Source organism: Lagopus leucura, unplaced genomic scaffold (assembly GCF_019238085.1).
Source record: "Lagopus leucura isolate 7727_CA_CO unplaced genomic scaffold, USGS_WTPT01 35384-0_obj-0_obj, whole genome shotgun sequence".
Lineage (NCBI taxonomy): Eukaryota > Metazoa > Chordata > Aves > Galliformes > Phasianidae > Lagopus > Lagopus leucura.
Window position 1 is genome coordinate 1 of NW_024963263.1, and position 12,249 is coordinate 12,249.

Genomic DNA, 12,249 nt, shown 5'->3' on the forward strand with positions numbered 1-12,249 from the left:
GAGGGGGATGCGTGCGCCCTAAGAAATGGGTTTTTTTGGGGGGGAAAGGGAAGTCTGACACCTGAGGGCCCTTTGGGGGGGATGGGCTGTGAGCATTTGAGGAGAGCGTGGAGCTTTGGGAGCTCTGGGGGGTGGGGAGTGGGGTTGTTGTGAGCTGTTGGGGGGTGGGAGGGAGGGGACACCGGGGCTCAGGGAGACACTTAGCACTGAGGGGGTGGGGAGCTGCCCTCGATTTGGGGGGAAATGGGAGCTCAGGTGGGGCAGACTGCACACAGTGGGGCATCTGTGCCCCCCTTCCAGCCCACCTCACCCCACCTCTGCAACCCCAGCGCCGCCATGAAGCGCCTCAAAAGCGCCGACTTTATGTCCCTCACCGCCAGCCCGGAGGGCACAGAGGAGCTGCTCACAGAGCTGTCGGTGAGCTGAGGGGAGGTGGGGGGGGTCACACCTCTTTGCTGAGCGATCCCTGGTTGGACACCAACGCTCTTTTTCCACTCCCTGTGCAGCAATGCCTCTCGAGCAGCACAGCTGTGCCGGGCAGCGTGCAGAGCGTGGTGTGCGACCGCATCCTGCGGGCCTGCGTGCAGCGCCTGGCAGAGCCCAGCTGCAGCCTCACGCACACCAACAAAGTGCTGGCGTTGGCCCAGGCGGCTTGCAGGGGCTTCGTCACCGCCTCCACCGCCCCACCAGCCCCTCTCTACCTGGAGAAGATCCTCTTCCACCTGCTGAAGAACGCGGCTGCCCGCGGCCACCGTGATGCCCGCAGGCGGGCGGCGGAGCTCCTCCACGCTCAGCTCTGCGCTCACCGGCAGCGCCGTGTGCTGTCTGCCGACTTCGGTGCTGTCGCCCACAGCGGCTTCTGCACACTGTGGAACGCAGCGGGGACGCTGGGGGATCGCCTGCAGGCCCTGCGCTTCCTGCTGCTGCTGGAGGATGAGGAGGGGGCCCTGCTGCCCCTGGAGCCGCCCTTCTTCACCTCGCAGACCGCCCGGCAGGCGCTGGCGGCCGCCGCTCTCTCCAAAGCCCACCACGCTCCATCCTCAGCTTGCTTTGCCCAGGAGCTGCGGGGTGTCCTGAACTCCCTGCGTGAGGATGCGACGCGGCCGCTCGCTCTGCCCCAGGCCCTTTGCTTCTTGGAGCTGACGTTGGAGCAGTGCCGGCAGCTCTGCAAGAACGGCTGCTACGGGGAGGCTGAGGCGGCACTGAGGGACGCGCGAGGATTCCTGGGGGGCTCCGAGGTGTTCGGCCAGGCCCTGGCCCTGCTGGAGGGCGGCGTGCGGCTGAGCCGGGTGCTGGCCAAGAACGGGGGCTCAGCAGGGCCGGCCCTGGCGCAGGCGGCGGCGGCGCTGGGTGGTGCAGCGAAGGCGTCGGGGCGCTTCCTCAGGGTGCTGGCTGAGGGCTGCCAGTTCGTCACCGCGTCCCTCGCTGAGCGTGCCAGGAGCAGCCAGCAGCAGCCGCTGCCTCGGGAGGACGTGCTCCAGCTCTGCGCCTTTGTGCAGGGCCACTGCCGTGTCCTCAGCCTGCTGCTGGACGTGGTGAGGCTTTGGGGGGTTAATGAGGGCTGTCCTGTTAATTAGGACCACTGGAGGCATTGCGAGCCTTGCACTCCTGGCAGTGATGTTCCTGTCCCCACCGGTTTTGCTGCTGCTGTGGCCATGCAGTTGATTTTCTCCTTTCTCCCTCAGGTTCCTCCTGATGGCTTGAAGCAGCAACTTGTGCTGAAGCAGCTGCTGTACCACAGCCTCCAGCTCTTCACCACCATGGCCTGTGACACCTTCCGCTCCTGCCAGGTACTGCAGGTGGTGGGGACAGCATCTAATGGGGCTCATGGGCTGCTGGAGCTGCCCGGGGATGTGCCTGCGGTCCCCAAGAGGCTCTCCGTGGAACCTCACAGCTCTGACTGCATCCCTCGCAGGTGGCTGGGTGGTCAGGGCAGGAGCAGCTGACATCAGGCTGCCAGGACACCGTGATGCAGCTGCTGGAGGCTCTGGAGGGACTTCCCCAGGGGGAGCAAGCCAAGTACCTCGACGTTACCGGTCAGCATCCTCATAGCACCAAGCCTGCTTCCCTGGCATCGGGTTGGGGCAAACGTGGTCGCACACAGCTCAGCATCTTCCTCCTGCTTGTGGTCTGGGGAGCACCAAGGGAGAAGGATCCCTCTGCCTCCCAGCACATGTGGCCGAGGGGCTGGGCTGCTGCTGGGAGAGGAGCGAGTGGGGTAATCCCTTCCCAACGCATCTTCAGTATTCATTTTTTTTTTTCCCCTCAACAGCATCATGCACGTTTAAGCTGGCGTACATCTTCTACAGCCAGAACCTTCACAAGGAAGCCAGCTCCATCTCTGAGCTCTTCTGCAAGAGGCTGAAGAAAATCGATGCCTTTGGATTTCCAGAGATACCCCCTGAAAAGGTGAGCAGCTTCACGTCGAAGGGTTTGAGCTGCAACCTGGTGCCATAGGAGTGGAGGAGAGGCTGCGGACCAACTGCTGTTCCAAGGAAGGGGAGCAGCTGCAGGGCTTGGCGGGCACGCAGGGTGCTGAAGCATCTCTGTGCTCTCCCTGCAGCTGCACAGATGCTTCAGGCTGCAGGTGGAAAGCTACCGAAAGCTGGGCCGGCTGGAGAGTGCGCTGGCATCCTGCGTGCAGTGGCTGACGTCGCTGCAGGGCCGCATCAGGGAGCTGCTGGCGGAGCCCATCGGCCTCTGGGCCCGGGTGAAAACAGACAGCGTGAAGCAGGGAGCAGAGGATTTGCAGCTGAGGTGAGGAGCTGCACTTCCCATGCTTTTAAATGCTGAAGGAGCTGAGGCTGTGCAGCATGGGGGAGGCTCTAAGGAGACCCGAAGGCTCCTTTCAGTGTTAAAACTGGGGCTGTAAGGAGGTTTGGCTTTGAGGTCCTTTCCAGCTCAAACCGTGCTGCGATTCTGTGGTTAAAATGGTGCCGTGGAGCAATGCACCACGTCCCAACGCAGCCCTGTTTCCACCAGAACCCTGAAGGAAGAACTGTCTGCTCACCACCTGGACACAGACACCTTGGTGGCCGTGCTCTTTGCTGAGCTGAGGGCTTACAAGAGCATCCGTGCTGACACGGGGCAGGAACGCTACGGTGCGCTCTGCGACCTGCTGGAGATCTGCTCGGAGGACAGCGGGCGCCTGCACGAGCGCGCCGCCGCTTTGGTGGAGCTGGCCCAGGTCTTGTGCTACCACAACTACGCCCAGCAGACTGACTGGTGGGTGCCACGGGTGTGAGGGCTGGGCTCCGTCCTGCATCCCTGCAAAACCCCTTGGGAGCTTCGGAGGGACCTCGGTGGGATTGAAGGGGGTCGGAGTAGTAAGGGATTGGAGTAGTGCTGCCCCGGTGTTTGCCGTTTTGGGGGTGGTTTGGGTGTTGGGTGTCTTTTCTTTTTACAATGCGTTCCGGGGGCAGAAGGCCGTGTTTCAGCTCCCATCTCTGGCAGCTCTGCGTTGGACTCCGTCCATGAAGCTCTGCGGCTGTTAGACTCAGTGCCCAGGAGTGCTGAGAACCAGCAGCAGCTCCTCGATGACCGGGCGCAGGCTCTGCTTTGGCTCTACATCTGCACACTGGAGTCCAAGCTGGAGGAGGTGCGTGGGGGCGCCCGTGGCTGCCCAAATGTGTCCCCGTGTTTTGCAGTGCCCCTTTAACCTGCATCACTGCTGCCTGTAACCTGCTGCAGGGCATAGCGAGGGAGCAGAGAGTCAAAGCTCTGGGACAGAAGAACCTGGAAGACTTTGAACCCAACGACCTCAACTACGAAAGCAGGCTGCAGGAGGACGCGTTCCTGAACGCTGGCATCTCCTTCAACCTGGTGACTGAGCTGGGTGAGAGCGCAGCGGGTTTGGGTCGCTCACCCTGTAAGAAGGGGCTCCCCTGGGGTGCCTGGATTTGGGCTGGGAGTGAGGTTAACCCCTGAGGAAGGGAGGCGGTGGGGTAGATGTGGGCAGGGGAGGAGCGTGCCAGGCGGTGCTCCATGGCAGAGCAGGGAAGGGCCCTCGGGGAGGTGGTGGCACTGCTGGAAGTGCCTTCCTCCTGCACGCACTGATGGTGCTGGTGGAGGCTTTGTGCTGTGAGGAAGCTGCTCAGCCCCGTTCTGCGCCCTCAGCTCAGTCCAAGAGCCTGGACGATGCCTTGGCCCTATGGAAGCAGCTGTTGGCATCTCAGAGCATCCCAGCCGTGCGCAGCCTGGAGCAGACCATTGCCTCTCTTCATGTTACAGCAGCTCTCTACAGGCTGATGGACGAGGTAATGCTGCTGGGGCTGCGGAGGCAAAATGTCAGCAGCACAGCAGTGTTGTCCCTGATCGTACCGTGGGTTTTTCTTGCCTCCAGCCCCTGCAGGCCATGGAGTGCTACCTGCTGGTGCGAGGCCTGTGCAGCGCACTTGGGGATGACTTGGGCACAGCCAGCGCTCTCTGCCAGGTCACCAAACTGCTTCTCCAGCTGGAGTGCCCCAGCTATGCCCAGGCAAGCACCATGGGGAGGAGAGGGAGGGGAGGGCAGCTGGGGACCGGTCCCGCAGCCCCAGCCTTCATACTGACCCCTTGGCTTCCAGCTCTTCCTGGAAGAGACAGAGACTTGCTTGCAGAGAGCTGACAGGGACAGCGACTCCTACCTGCTGCTGCAGCAGACCTGCCTCGTGCTCCGCAGCCAGCTGTACTGCGCCAGCCACCGCGTGAGTCTCCCTGAAAGCCCTTTTATTTTGTCTGTGGTGCTGGGAGGCAGGAGGAGACCCCGGCAGTTCTGTCTGGCAGTCGATCCTCTTGCTGCTGACTGAAGCCCACCTGAGCCACGGAGGCTCCCTGGACCACAAATAGTGACTTTCTCCCTCCACTGTCTCCTGTAGATCGAAGATGGCACTGCCCTCTTGCTGGAGGTGCTGCAGAACCCAGCTCTGCAAAAGACTGCCAAGGTCTGGTACATGCTCCAAGCACAAGTGCTGCAGCTGACCGCCACTTACCTGAGCCTGCCACCCACCCACCTCTCGCCAGAGTTCAGGCAGCACATCTTTGCACAGGGTGAGCCTCTGAGGTGCTGGAAACCTTCCCCGCGCCATGGGCAAAACCCAAGGCAAACACAGAGCTCAGAGGTTCCCCCATACCCCTCCTGGGATTGGGAAGGGAGAGCTGGGTTTTGTGCCAGGTAATTGGTGCCGGTGCCCACAGCGGTTCTCATGCAGGATGGAAGACGCCCGAGACAGCTCTGAGTGAAGCCCACAAGTTGTTACGCAGCATCATCCTCCTCCTGATGGGCAGCAACGTGCTGGGCTCCCACAAGTCGACAGCAGACATCCAGTTCATGGATTGTGGTGAGCAAAGGGGTGGCGTGGGCCACAGAACAGCTGGAAGGACACCCGTGCTCCTTCTGCCTCCCTGGGAGGAGCAGCTTTGTCACCAGTGCGTCTTTCCTGTCAGGGGACAACGTGCTGCAGAAGTGGCAAGTGCTGGCTGATGTGCTGAGCTGCTCAGAGCGCCTGGTGGTCCTCCTCAGCAGGGTGGAGGTGATGTGCAAAGCCAAAGCCTTCTGCTTGGAGGCCATCAAGCTGGCTGTGAAACTGCAGGCAATCCGATGGTGAGTGACTGTGGATGCGGGCAGCCCTGTCCCTGGGGAGGGATATCCTTTGGTGAGGGCTTGGCCCCTGCTCAGTTGGATCTGGAGCAAGCAGCTCCTGTGATGTTTGTCCTGGGGCACGTTATCCCAGGAGTTCAGCTTGCCAGTTCAAACTGAACAGCACTGGGAGTTGAGCTGTGGCTTTTCGGGGCTCTGAGGGCTGTTTTTCTCCCCGTAGGTGCGTTTCTTTCCTGGTGCTGAAGGCTCAGCTGGAGCTGCAGCAGAGCGAGCTGGAGCTGAGCCACTGGAACCTGCAGCAGGCTCTGTTCCTCCTGGAGTCTGGCACCGGTGAGTCCCCGCTCTGGGCTTGGGTGAAGAGAAGGGGGGCTGCTTCTGGGGCTTAGGTGGATAGGGGGCTGCTGGAGGAGCTTTTCAAAGCACCATCACTTCTGCAGAGTTCGAGGCTGATGAGAAGCAGCGAGGCCCCCTGAAGATCTTGCCCAGGAAGGGCAAACCAGAGAGCAGGAAGCAGCAGGATGAGGGCTCTGAGCTCCCTGGGGAAGATGAGGGCTTTCTGAAGGGCCCCGCGCTGGAGTTCGTGGCCATGGTGAGCGGCCTGGAGAAAGCAGATGATCTCAGCTCCTCGCCGCAGCTGAAACCCAAAAGGAAGAGGAGGCTTGCCTTCCTCGCCCACCCCGCTGCCTGCCCCTGCTGCCTCTGCTCCGACCTGACCCTGTCATCCCTCTGCCTCCGCTGGCTGCTCTGCTGTGCGCGGGGTGAGCTGGCGGCCGGCAGCGCAGCCGAAGGGCTGGGGCTGATCCAGGCCACCCTGCAGCGCTGCGGCACCGTGGGCCCTCGCTTTGCTGTCCTACTGCAGGACAAGCTGGGCAACGGTCACCAGGCGCCTGCACCGAAGCTGTTAGATGATTTGGTGGCCACCGGCTACGCCACGCTGGCCCTTCACAGCCTGGCTGGTCCCTGGCCCGAGGAGAAGCTGCAGGAGCACCTGAAAGCCGGTCTGTCCTTTCTGGCATCCTGCAGCGCCCACCTGCCCAGCCTGGGGGTCTCTAGGGCCAGCCTGCTGCTCGCCAAAGCCACAGCTGCTGTTTGCCGCTTGGCTGCTGAGCATGGAGGCTCTATGGATGCCGTCTTCGCCTCTGCTTGGGCTTGGCAGCCAGCCCTGCTGAGTCCCACCGAGCCCAAAGCAGCAGTGGCTGCGCCTAAGATGGACAAAGCTCAACTAAAGAGGCTTAAAAACAAAGCGGCAACCACGGCATCCCCTGTGCTCAAAGCCAAGATGTCCCAGGGAGCGAAGCCCCCCTCGGTGGCAGATAGCAACGATGCCTTTCTCGTGAGCGATTCTGACGCGGAGCTGCCTGCTGCTGTTGGTCAGACTGTGCCAACGTCCTGCACCCCGCACCCCAACGCCCGGCCCCGCAGCAAAGCACGGGGCTCTGTGGCATCCCCTGCACGTAAACCCAGAGGGAAGAAGAGCCAGAAAGCCAAGCACGCGGGCACCGATGATGTCTTCGCTTTGGGTGACTCGGACAGCGAGGTGCCTCCCATTGTGATCTGGCCGGCGGCGGCGCCCTGCACCCCACGCCAGAAGTCGTCCTGTCCTGCAGCCAAGGCGTGCAGCCGGGGGGCTGCGATGCCCCTGCGCCCCAGGGCTCCCTTCACCGTGTTCAGTGAGGCCTCGCCGCCGCTCAGCAAATCACAGCTCCTGAAAGCACCCAAAGCCCGTGGGAAAACCAGATCCCGGCTGCCGGTAAGTGGGGCAGGAGGAGGCCGGGTAGCCTCAGGTGCAGCCCTGCCACCTCCTTGTCCCCCTCTTGCAGGTGACGTTCAGCGATGACATTGGTGACACTGAGGGTCTCAAATCGGTGCTGAGCCCCATCGCCAGCAAAGCACCCGTTCCCAGCTGCAAGACGCCGCAGTCGGTGTGCTGCAAACAGAGAGCTCTGCTCCCCCAGCCCATGGAGGTGGGGGGCTCCCAGCTGAGCTCCTCTGTGGGCAGAGGCTGTGGGAGCAGCACTCGGCCCCGGCGGGGACGCAGAGTTGGGGGCACAGAGAAAAAGGAGCGGGCGGCACGCAGGGCTGCGAGCTGGAAAGGGGACGAGGAACGGGAGCTGCTGAGAGCCATTGAAGAGGAGGAAAAGGTGGAGGAACAGCTTGACGTCAGCTTGGAGCTGCTCCGAGCCTCTGAGGATGGAGCTGAGGGTGAGTTTGGGAAAGGGAATGGGATTCCTGGGAGCCTTTGCAGCACCCCAAGCTGCACGTTGTCCCTGCTGGCCCCAGCAAGAGGAACAAGCGGCTCTGTTTTATCCCACAGACAGAATCCAATGCAGGCAGGAGGTTGGTGGAGAGGTCCTGGCACAGCAGAGGCTGGGCAGCACGGAGCCCCTGTGCCTCAGCGCCCTGCACAAAGCGCTGCCAACCGTGGATGGTGAGCGAATGTGGGGCTGCTTTGGGAGCAGGGAGGTGTGGGTGAGCTGTGAGGGGGGGTGGTGTGTCAGCAAAGCTGCCATGCAGGAGGAAAACAGGAGAGGATTGTTGTGAGCTGCCTGGAAAAGTTGAGTCTCCATCCCTGCAGACTGTTATGATGTGCAGCTGGAGGTACTTAGGGACGTGGAGCAGTGGTGGGCTTGTCAGCGTTGGGTTAACAGTCAGACTTAATGACTTCAGAGGTTTTTTCCAACTGAAATTCTATGCACACAGCACAGGGAATGCCAGGGTCGCCACGGGGCTTGCTGCCTGATCCCAGATTTGCTGCTCTGTCCTTTGCAGACAACTCCTCGCTGGACACAGCCTGCGGGTTCCTGAAATCTGCCTTCAGCTGCATCAGCCACTGCCCCCCTGGCACGCTGTACAGCCAGCTCTGCCAGCTCCTGGCTCTGGCCACGGGTGATCAGGACCCCATCACCACTGCCTACCTGCTGGCTGAGTCTGTCTCTGTCACCACACGCCATCAGCTGCTCAGCATCGTCCACAGGAAGCTTCAGTAGGTCCCAAAACTCCCTGCCATCATCCCCAGAGCATCGCTGGGAAGGGGCTCAGCAAATGGGTGGTTTGGGGTTGACGTTCCTCTCCGATTGCCTTTGCAGTAAGGAGAAGAAATCGGCAGCAGACGTGGCTGAGCAGCTCCAAGGGCTGACCCTGCAGGACAAGGATGCTGCTTCGCACCACCACCACCTCAGAGAGCTCCAGGACCTCTTCATCTTCAGCCCCAGAGGTCTGGGGCCCCAAGAGCGCAGCGGCTTCAGCGAGCAGCTGCAGCAGATCCCAACTGGTGAGGACTGAACCAAACGGAGCCCCAGAGGGTGCTGCCTGGTGCCTGAAACCCTCAGGGTTGAGCTGAAGGTCTGTGGGTGTCTTTTTCAGGGGTGACTGTGTGTGTGTTGACCCTGGTGAGCATCCAGCCCGCCTCCGTGGGGGACACACTGCTGCTGACGCGGTTGGAGAGGAGCAGCGCTCCCATCACTGTCCGCATCCCAACTGCACTCACCAAGGTGAGGGAAGGGCTGGGTGTGAAGCGGTGGGGATGAGCCCAGGGGTGACATCGCAGCTCCTTTCCTCTTCTAGACCCCACTGAGCTCAGTGCTGAGCGACTTTGACTCCATCCAGAGGGAGCAGAAGGATGCCAGCAGCTACACTGACAAGCGGGAATGGTGGCTGTGCCGTTTCAAGCTGGACCAGAGGATGAAGGCAGGCAGAATCATAAAATCACAGTATGGTTGGGTTGGAGGAGACCTTAATGCCCACCCAGCCCCTGCAGAGGGCAGGTTGCCACCCATTGGGTCTGGTTGCCCAGGATCCCACCCATGGCCCTGAGCACCACGCTGCCCTGGGCTGTAGTGCTGGGGCTTCACTGCCCTCTGGGTACAGAATTTCCTCCTCACATCCAACCTAAATCTCCACTCTTTCAGTTTAAAGAGACTCTCCCTTGTTCTACGGCCATTTATTTGCAATATAAGCTGTTCTCCAGTTTATAATCTCCCATTAAATACTGAAAGGTTGCAGCGAGGTTTCCCTGGAGCCTTCTCCAGGCTGAGCAAACCTGTCTCCCTTAGCATTTCTTTGTAGGAAGGCTGCTTCAGCCCTCTGAGCATCAAAAGGCAAAATGCACCCCATGCCCGCACCCCTGGGGGGCTCAGACTGCCCGTGACTCCTTGTGTTCTCTTGCAGAACCTCATTGAGACTCTGGAAACGCAGGTGCTGGGCTGCTGGAAGGCAGCGCTGCTCCCTGCAGCCCAGGATCCCCTGCTGGCTGAGGAAGCTGCCCGTTTATGTGCTCAGCTGCAGCAGTGTGGCTGGTGGGGCAAAGATCCGACCCTGCTGAAGGTACGGAGCTGCCTGGGTTCAGGGTTGGGATGGAAGATGGGCTTCCATCCCCTCTCATGCCTGTCCCCTGCTGCAGGCGGTGCTGAACGCCGCTGCCCTCCTCAGCCCTGCTGATGTTCGAGCCCTGGCCGTGGGGCTGTGCCCAGCTCAGCCCAGCAGAGCCCAGCTCCTCTTGCAGGAGGCTCTGGACAAGCAGAAAAATGGCACAGGGGAGCCTGGCGGTTCCGTCATCCTGGTACTGGATAAGGTGAGATCCCAGTGCTGCTGCTGCTCACGTGGCTCTGCTGTTTGCTGCGTTGCTCTCACCTTCCTCTTCCTCCTTCTCCTGCAGCACCTGCAGAAGCTGCCCTGGGAGAGCATGGCGTGCTTGAGGGACCTGCCTGTCACCCGGCTCCCATCCCTGCGCTTCCTCCTCAGCTACGCCCTGACACAGAGGGTAAGGGGGGGGGGAACCCAGTTCTGCGTGCGGCTCAGCGCCCCCAGTTCTGGGCTGAGGCTGATTTCTCTTTCCTCCCTCCTTGTTGTCGCTCCTCTCCTTCCTTGGAGCAGCAGGCAGACTCTGTGCTGTGCCGCGGCATCGACCCCAGCAGGACCTTCTACATCCTCAACCCTCAGAACAACCTCTCGAGCACTGAGGAGCGTTTCCGCAGCTGGTTCGAGAGGTGAGAGGAGCAGGTTGCAGGGAAAGGGAGGGGGGGGAAATGTCCGCATTCCTACCTTTCTCATCTCCTGTCTCACAGTGAACCAGGCTGGAGAGGGGTGACAGGATCAGTCCCCAGCCAGGAGCAGATGCAGGCAGCGCTGCTGGAGCACGATCTGTACATGTGAGTGCTGGGGGTGCCGGAGGGTGGGCTTGGGTGCCTCAAGTCTACATTGGGACGGAGCTGGGGGTTGGTTGGGTGTCACTGCACCTCGCTCAGCCCGCTCTGTTCCCTCACAGCTACGCAGGGCATGGAGCAGGCGCCCGCCTGATGGACGGGCAGACCATCGCCCAGCTGCAGTGCCGCGCTGTCGCTCTGCTCTTCGGCTGCAGCAGCGCTGCTCTCGCCGTGCGCGGCAGCCTGGAGGGTGCAGGCATTGTGCTCAAGTACATCATGGCCGGCTGGTGAGTAGCAGGGAGCCCCGGTGGCAGCAGCTCCATCTGCCCCAGTGCCATTTAGTTTTGCTGTGATGCTAAGCCACCAGATCTCCCCGTTATCTCAACCCACGTGTTTCCAGTTCAGTGCATCTCCTTATTTTAGGTCACAGGTAGAGGAAGGAGAGAGATTCTTTTAATTGGCAATAATCCTCCCCAATTCTTAATGCCCGAGGCATTAAGCACTAGGAGATCATCTTAGATCTTTACCCATGAGCATTTTTTCTTTGCTGTTATCACAACTCACAGACGTTTTCTTCTCATCTCGCAGAGAGATGGAGGAGGAATGGCCCCATTAGCAATAGCTCGGTCTTTCCCAGTTCCTCGTTGTTTTGCCCATCCTGTTGCTGGGAGATCTCATCACTGCCTCAACCTGTTTTCTTCCTGGTTTCTCCCCATCTTGGCTCACGAGCAGCCCAAGGAAGGGTGATTTTTAACTCAATCATCCCCTGTTACACCGTTTTGTGCATGATGGTGCATGGCAGGAGATCTTGGGGTTAGCTCAACCCCCAGCTCTGTTTCGATCTCCTTTTCCCCTAAATTTGTGTTCTGCGGGGTGGTTTATAATTGGCCGTAACACTCTTCTCCACCTCTGCTCTGCCTTACCCATGGCAGCAGCACCAAGCGCTCACGGTGCTGCGTTGAGGCGAGACGTTTTCAGCTCCTTTTCTCCCCTCTTTTGGGGTCGGAGGGGGGCAGGCACCCAGCTGCCTCCTGACCCTGTGCTCCCTGCAGCCCCCTCGTCTTGGGCAACCTGTGGGACGTCACCGACCGCGACATCGACCGCTACGCCGAAGCCTTGCTGCGGGCCTGGCTGGGGGCTCCTGGCCCCGGGGTCCCCCTCCTCCGCTACGTGGCCGAGGCCCGCCGTGCCCCCCGCCTCCAGCACCTCATCGGGGCCGCCCCTGTGGCCTACGGCCTCCCCGTGGCCCTGCGGTGACGCGGAGGGGCTCAGACCCTCATTGCACATATGGTCACAGGGCTGCGTTTGTCTCGTTATAATTTATTTTAATTGCTGCGTTCTTATTGTCAGAGGTAAATAAAGCCGTTCCTACTGAACGTGGCCTTCCTGTGCTTGTTGGGGGCAGGCTTGACTTGAAACCCCAGCCCCTTTTTCCTTTCTTCGCCCCCACCTCCTGGGGACTGCCAGGGCTGTGCTGCCTCCTTTTGGGCTGTGGAAAATCAGTGAGAAACAACGGGGCTCCAGCTCCCC

General features: G+C 61.0%; 1 protein-coding gene across 1 annotated transcript; it reads left to right on the top strand.

Annotated features, from left to right (window-relative positions):
* Nucleotides 1–336: 336 nt before the first annotated feature.
* Nucleotides 337–12,181, top strand: ESPL1 (extra spindle pole bodies like 1, separase). Its single transcript, XM_042891250.1, has 30 exons — nucleotides 337–417; nucleotides 507–1,535; nucleotides 1,686–1,790; nucleotides 1,916–2,036; nucleotides 2,273–2,409; nucleotides 2,564–2,757; nucleotides 2,983–3,225; nucleotides 3,454–3,598; nucleotides 3,691–3,835; nucleotides 4,117–4,256; nucleotides 4,343–4,477; nucleotides 4,566–4,685; nucleotides 4,857–5,028; nucleotides 5,190–5,318; nucleotides 5,425–5,581; nucleotides 5,799–5,908; nucleotides 6,016–7,328; nucleotides 7,399–7,780; nucleotides 7,893–8,006; nucleotides 8,348–8,561; nucleotides 8,665–8,849; nucleotides 8,942–9,069; nucleotides 9,143–9,265; nucleotides 9,746–9,901; nucleotides 9,978–10,148; nucleotides 10,233–10,337; nucleotides 10,451–10,563; nucleotides 10,642–10,725; nucleotides 10,842–11,006; nucleotides 11,772–12,181. Exons 1-30 carry the CDS (start codon nucleotides 337–339, stop codon nucleotides 11,974–11,976), a joined length of 6,621 nt encoding a protein of 2,206 aa, XP_042747184.1. The 3' UTR covers nucleotides 11,977–12,181.
* The last annotated feature ends 68 nt before the right edge of the window (nucleotides 12,182–12,249 follow it).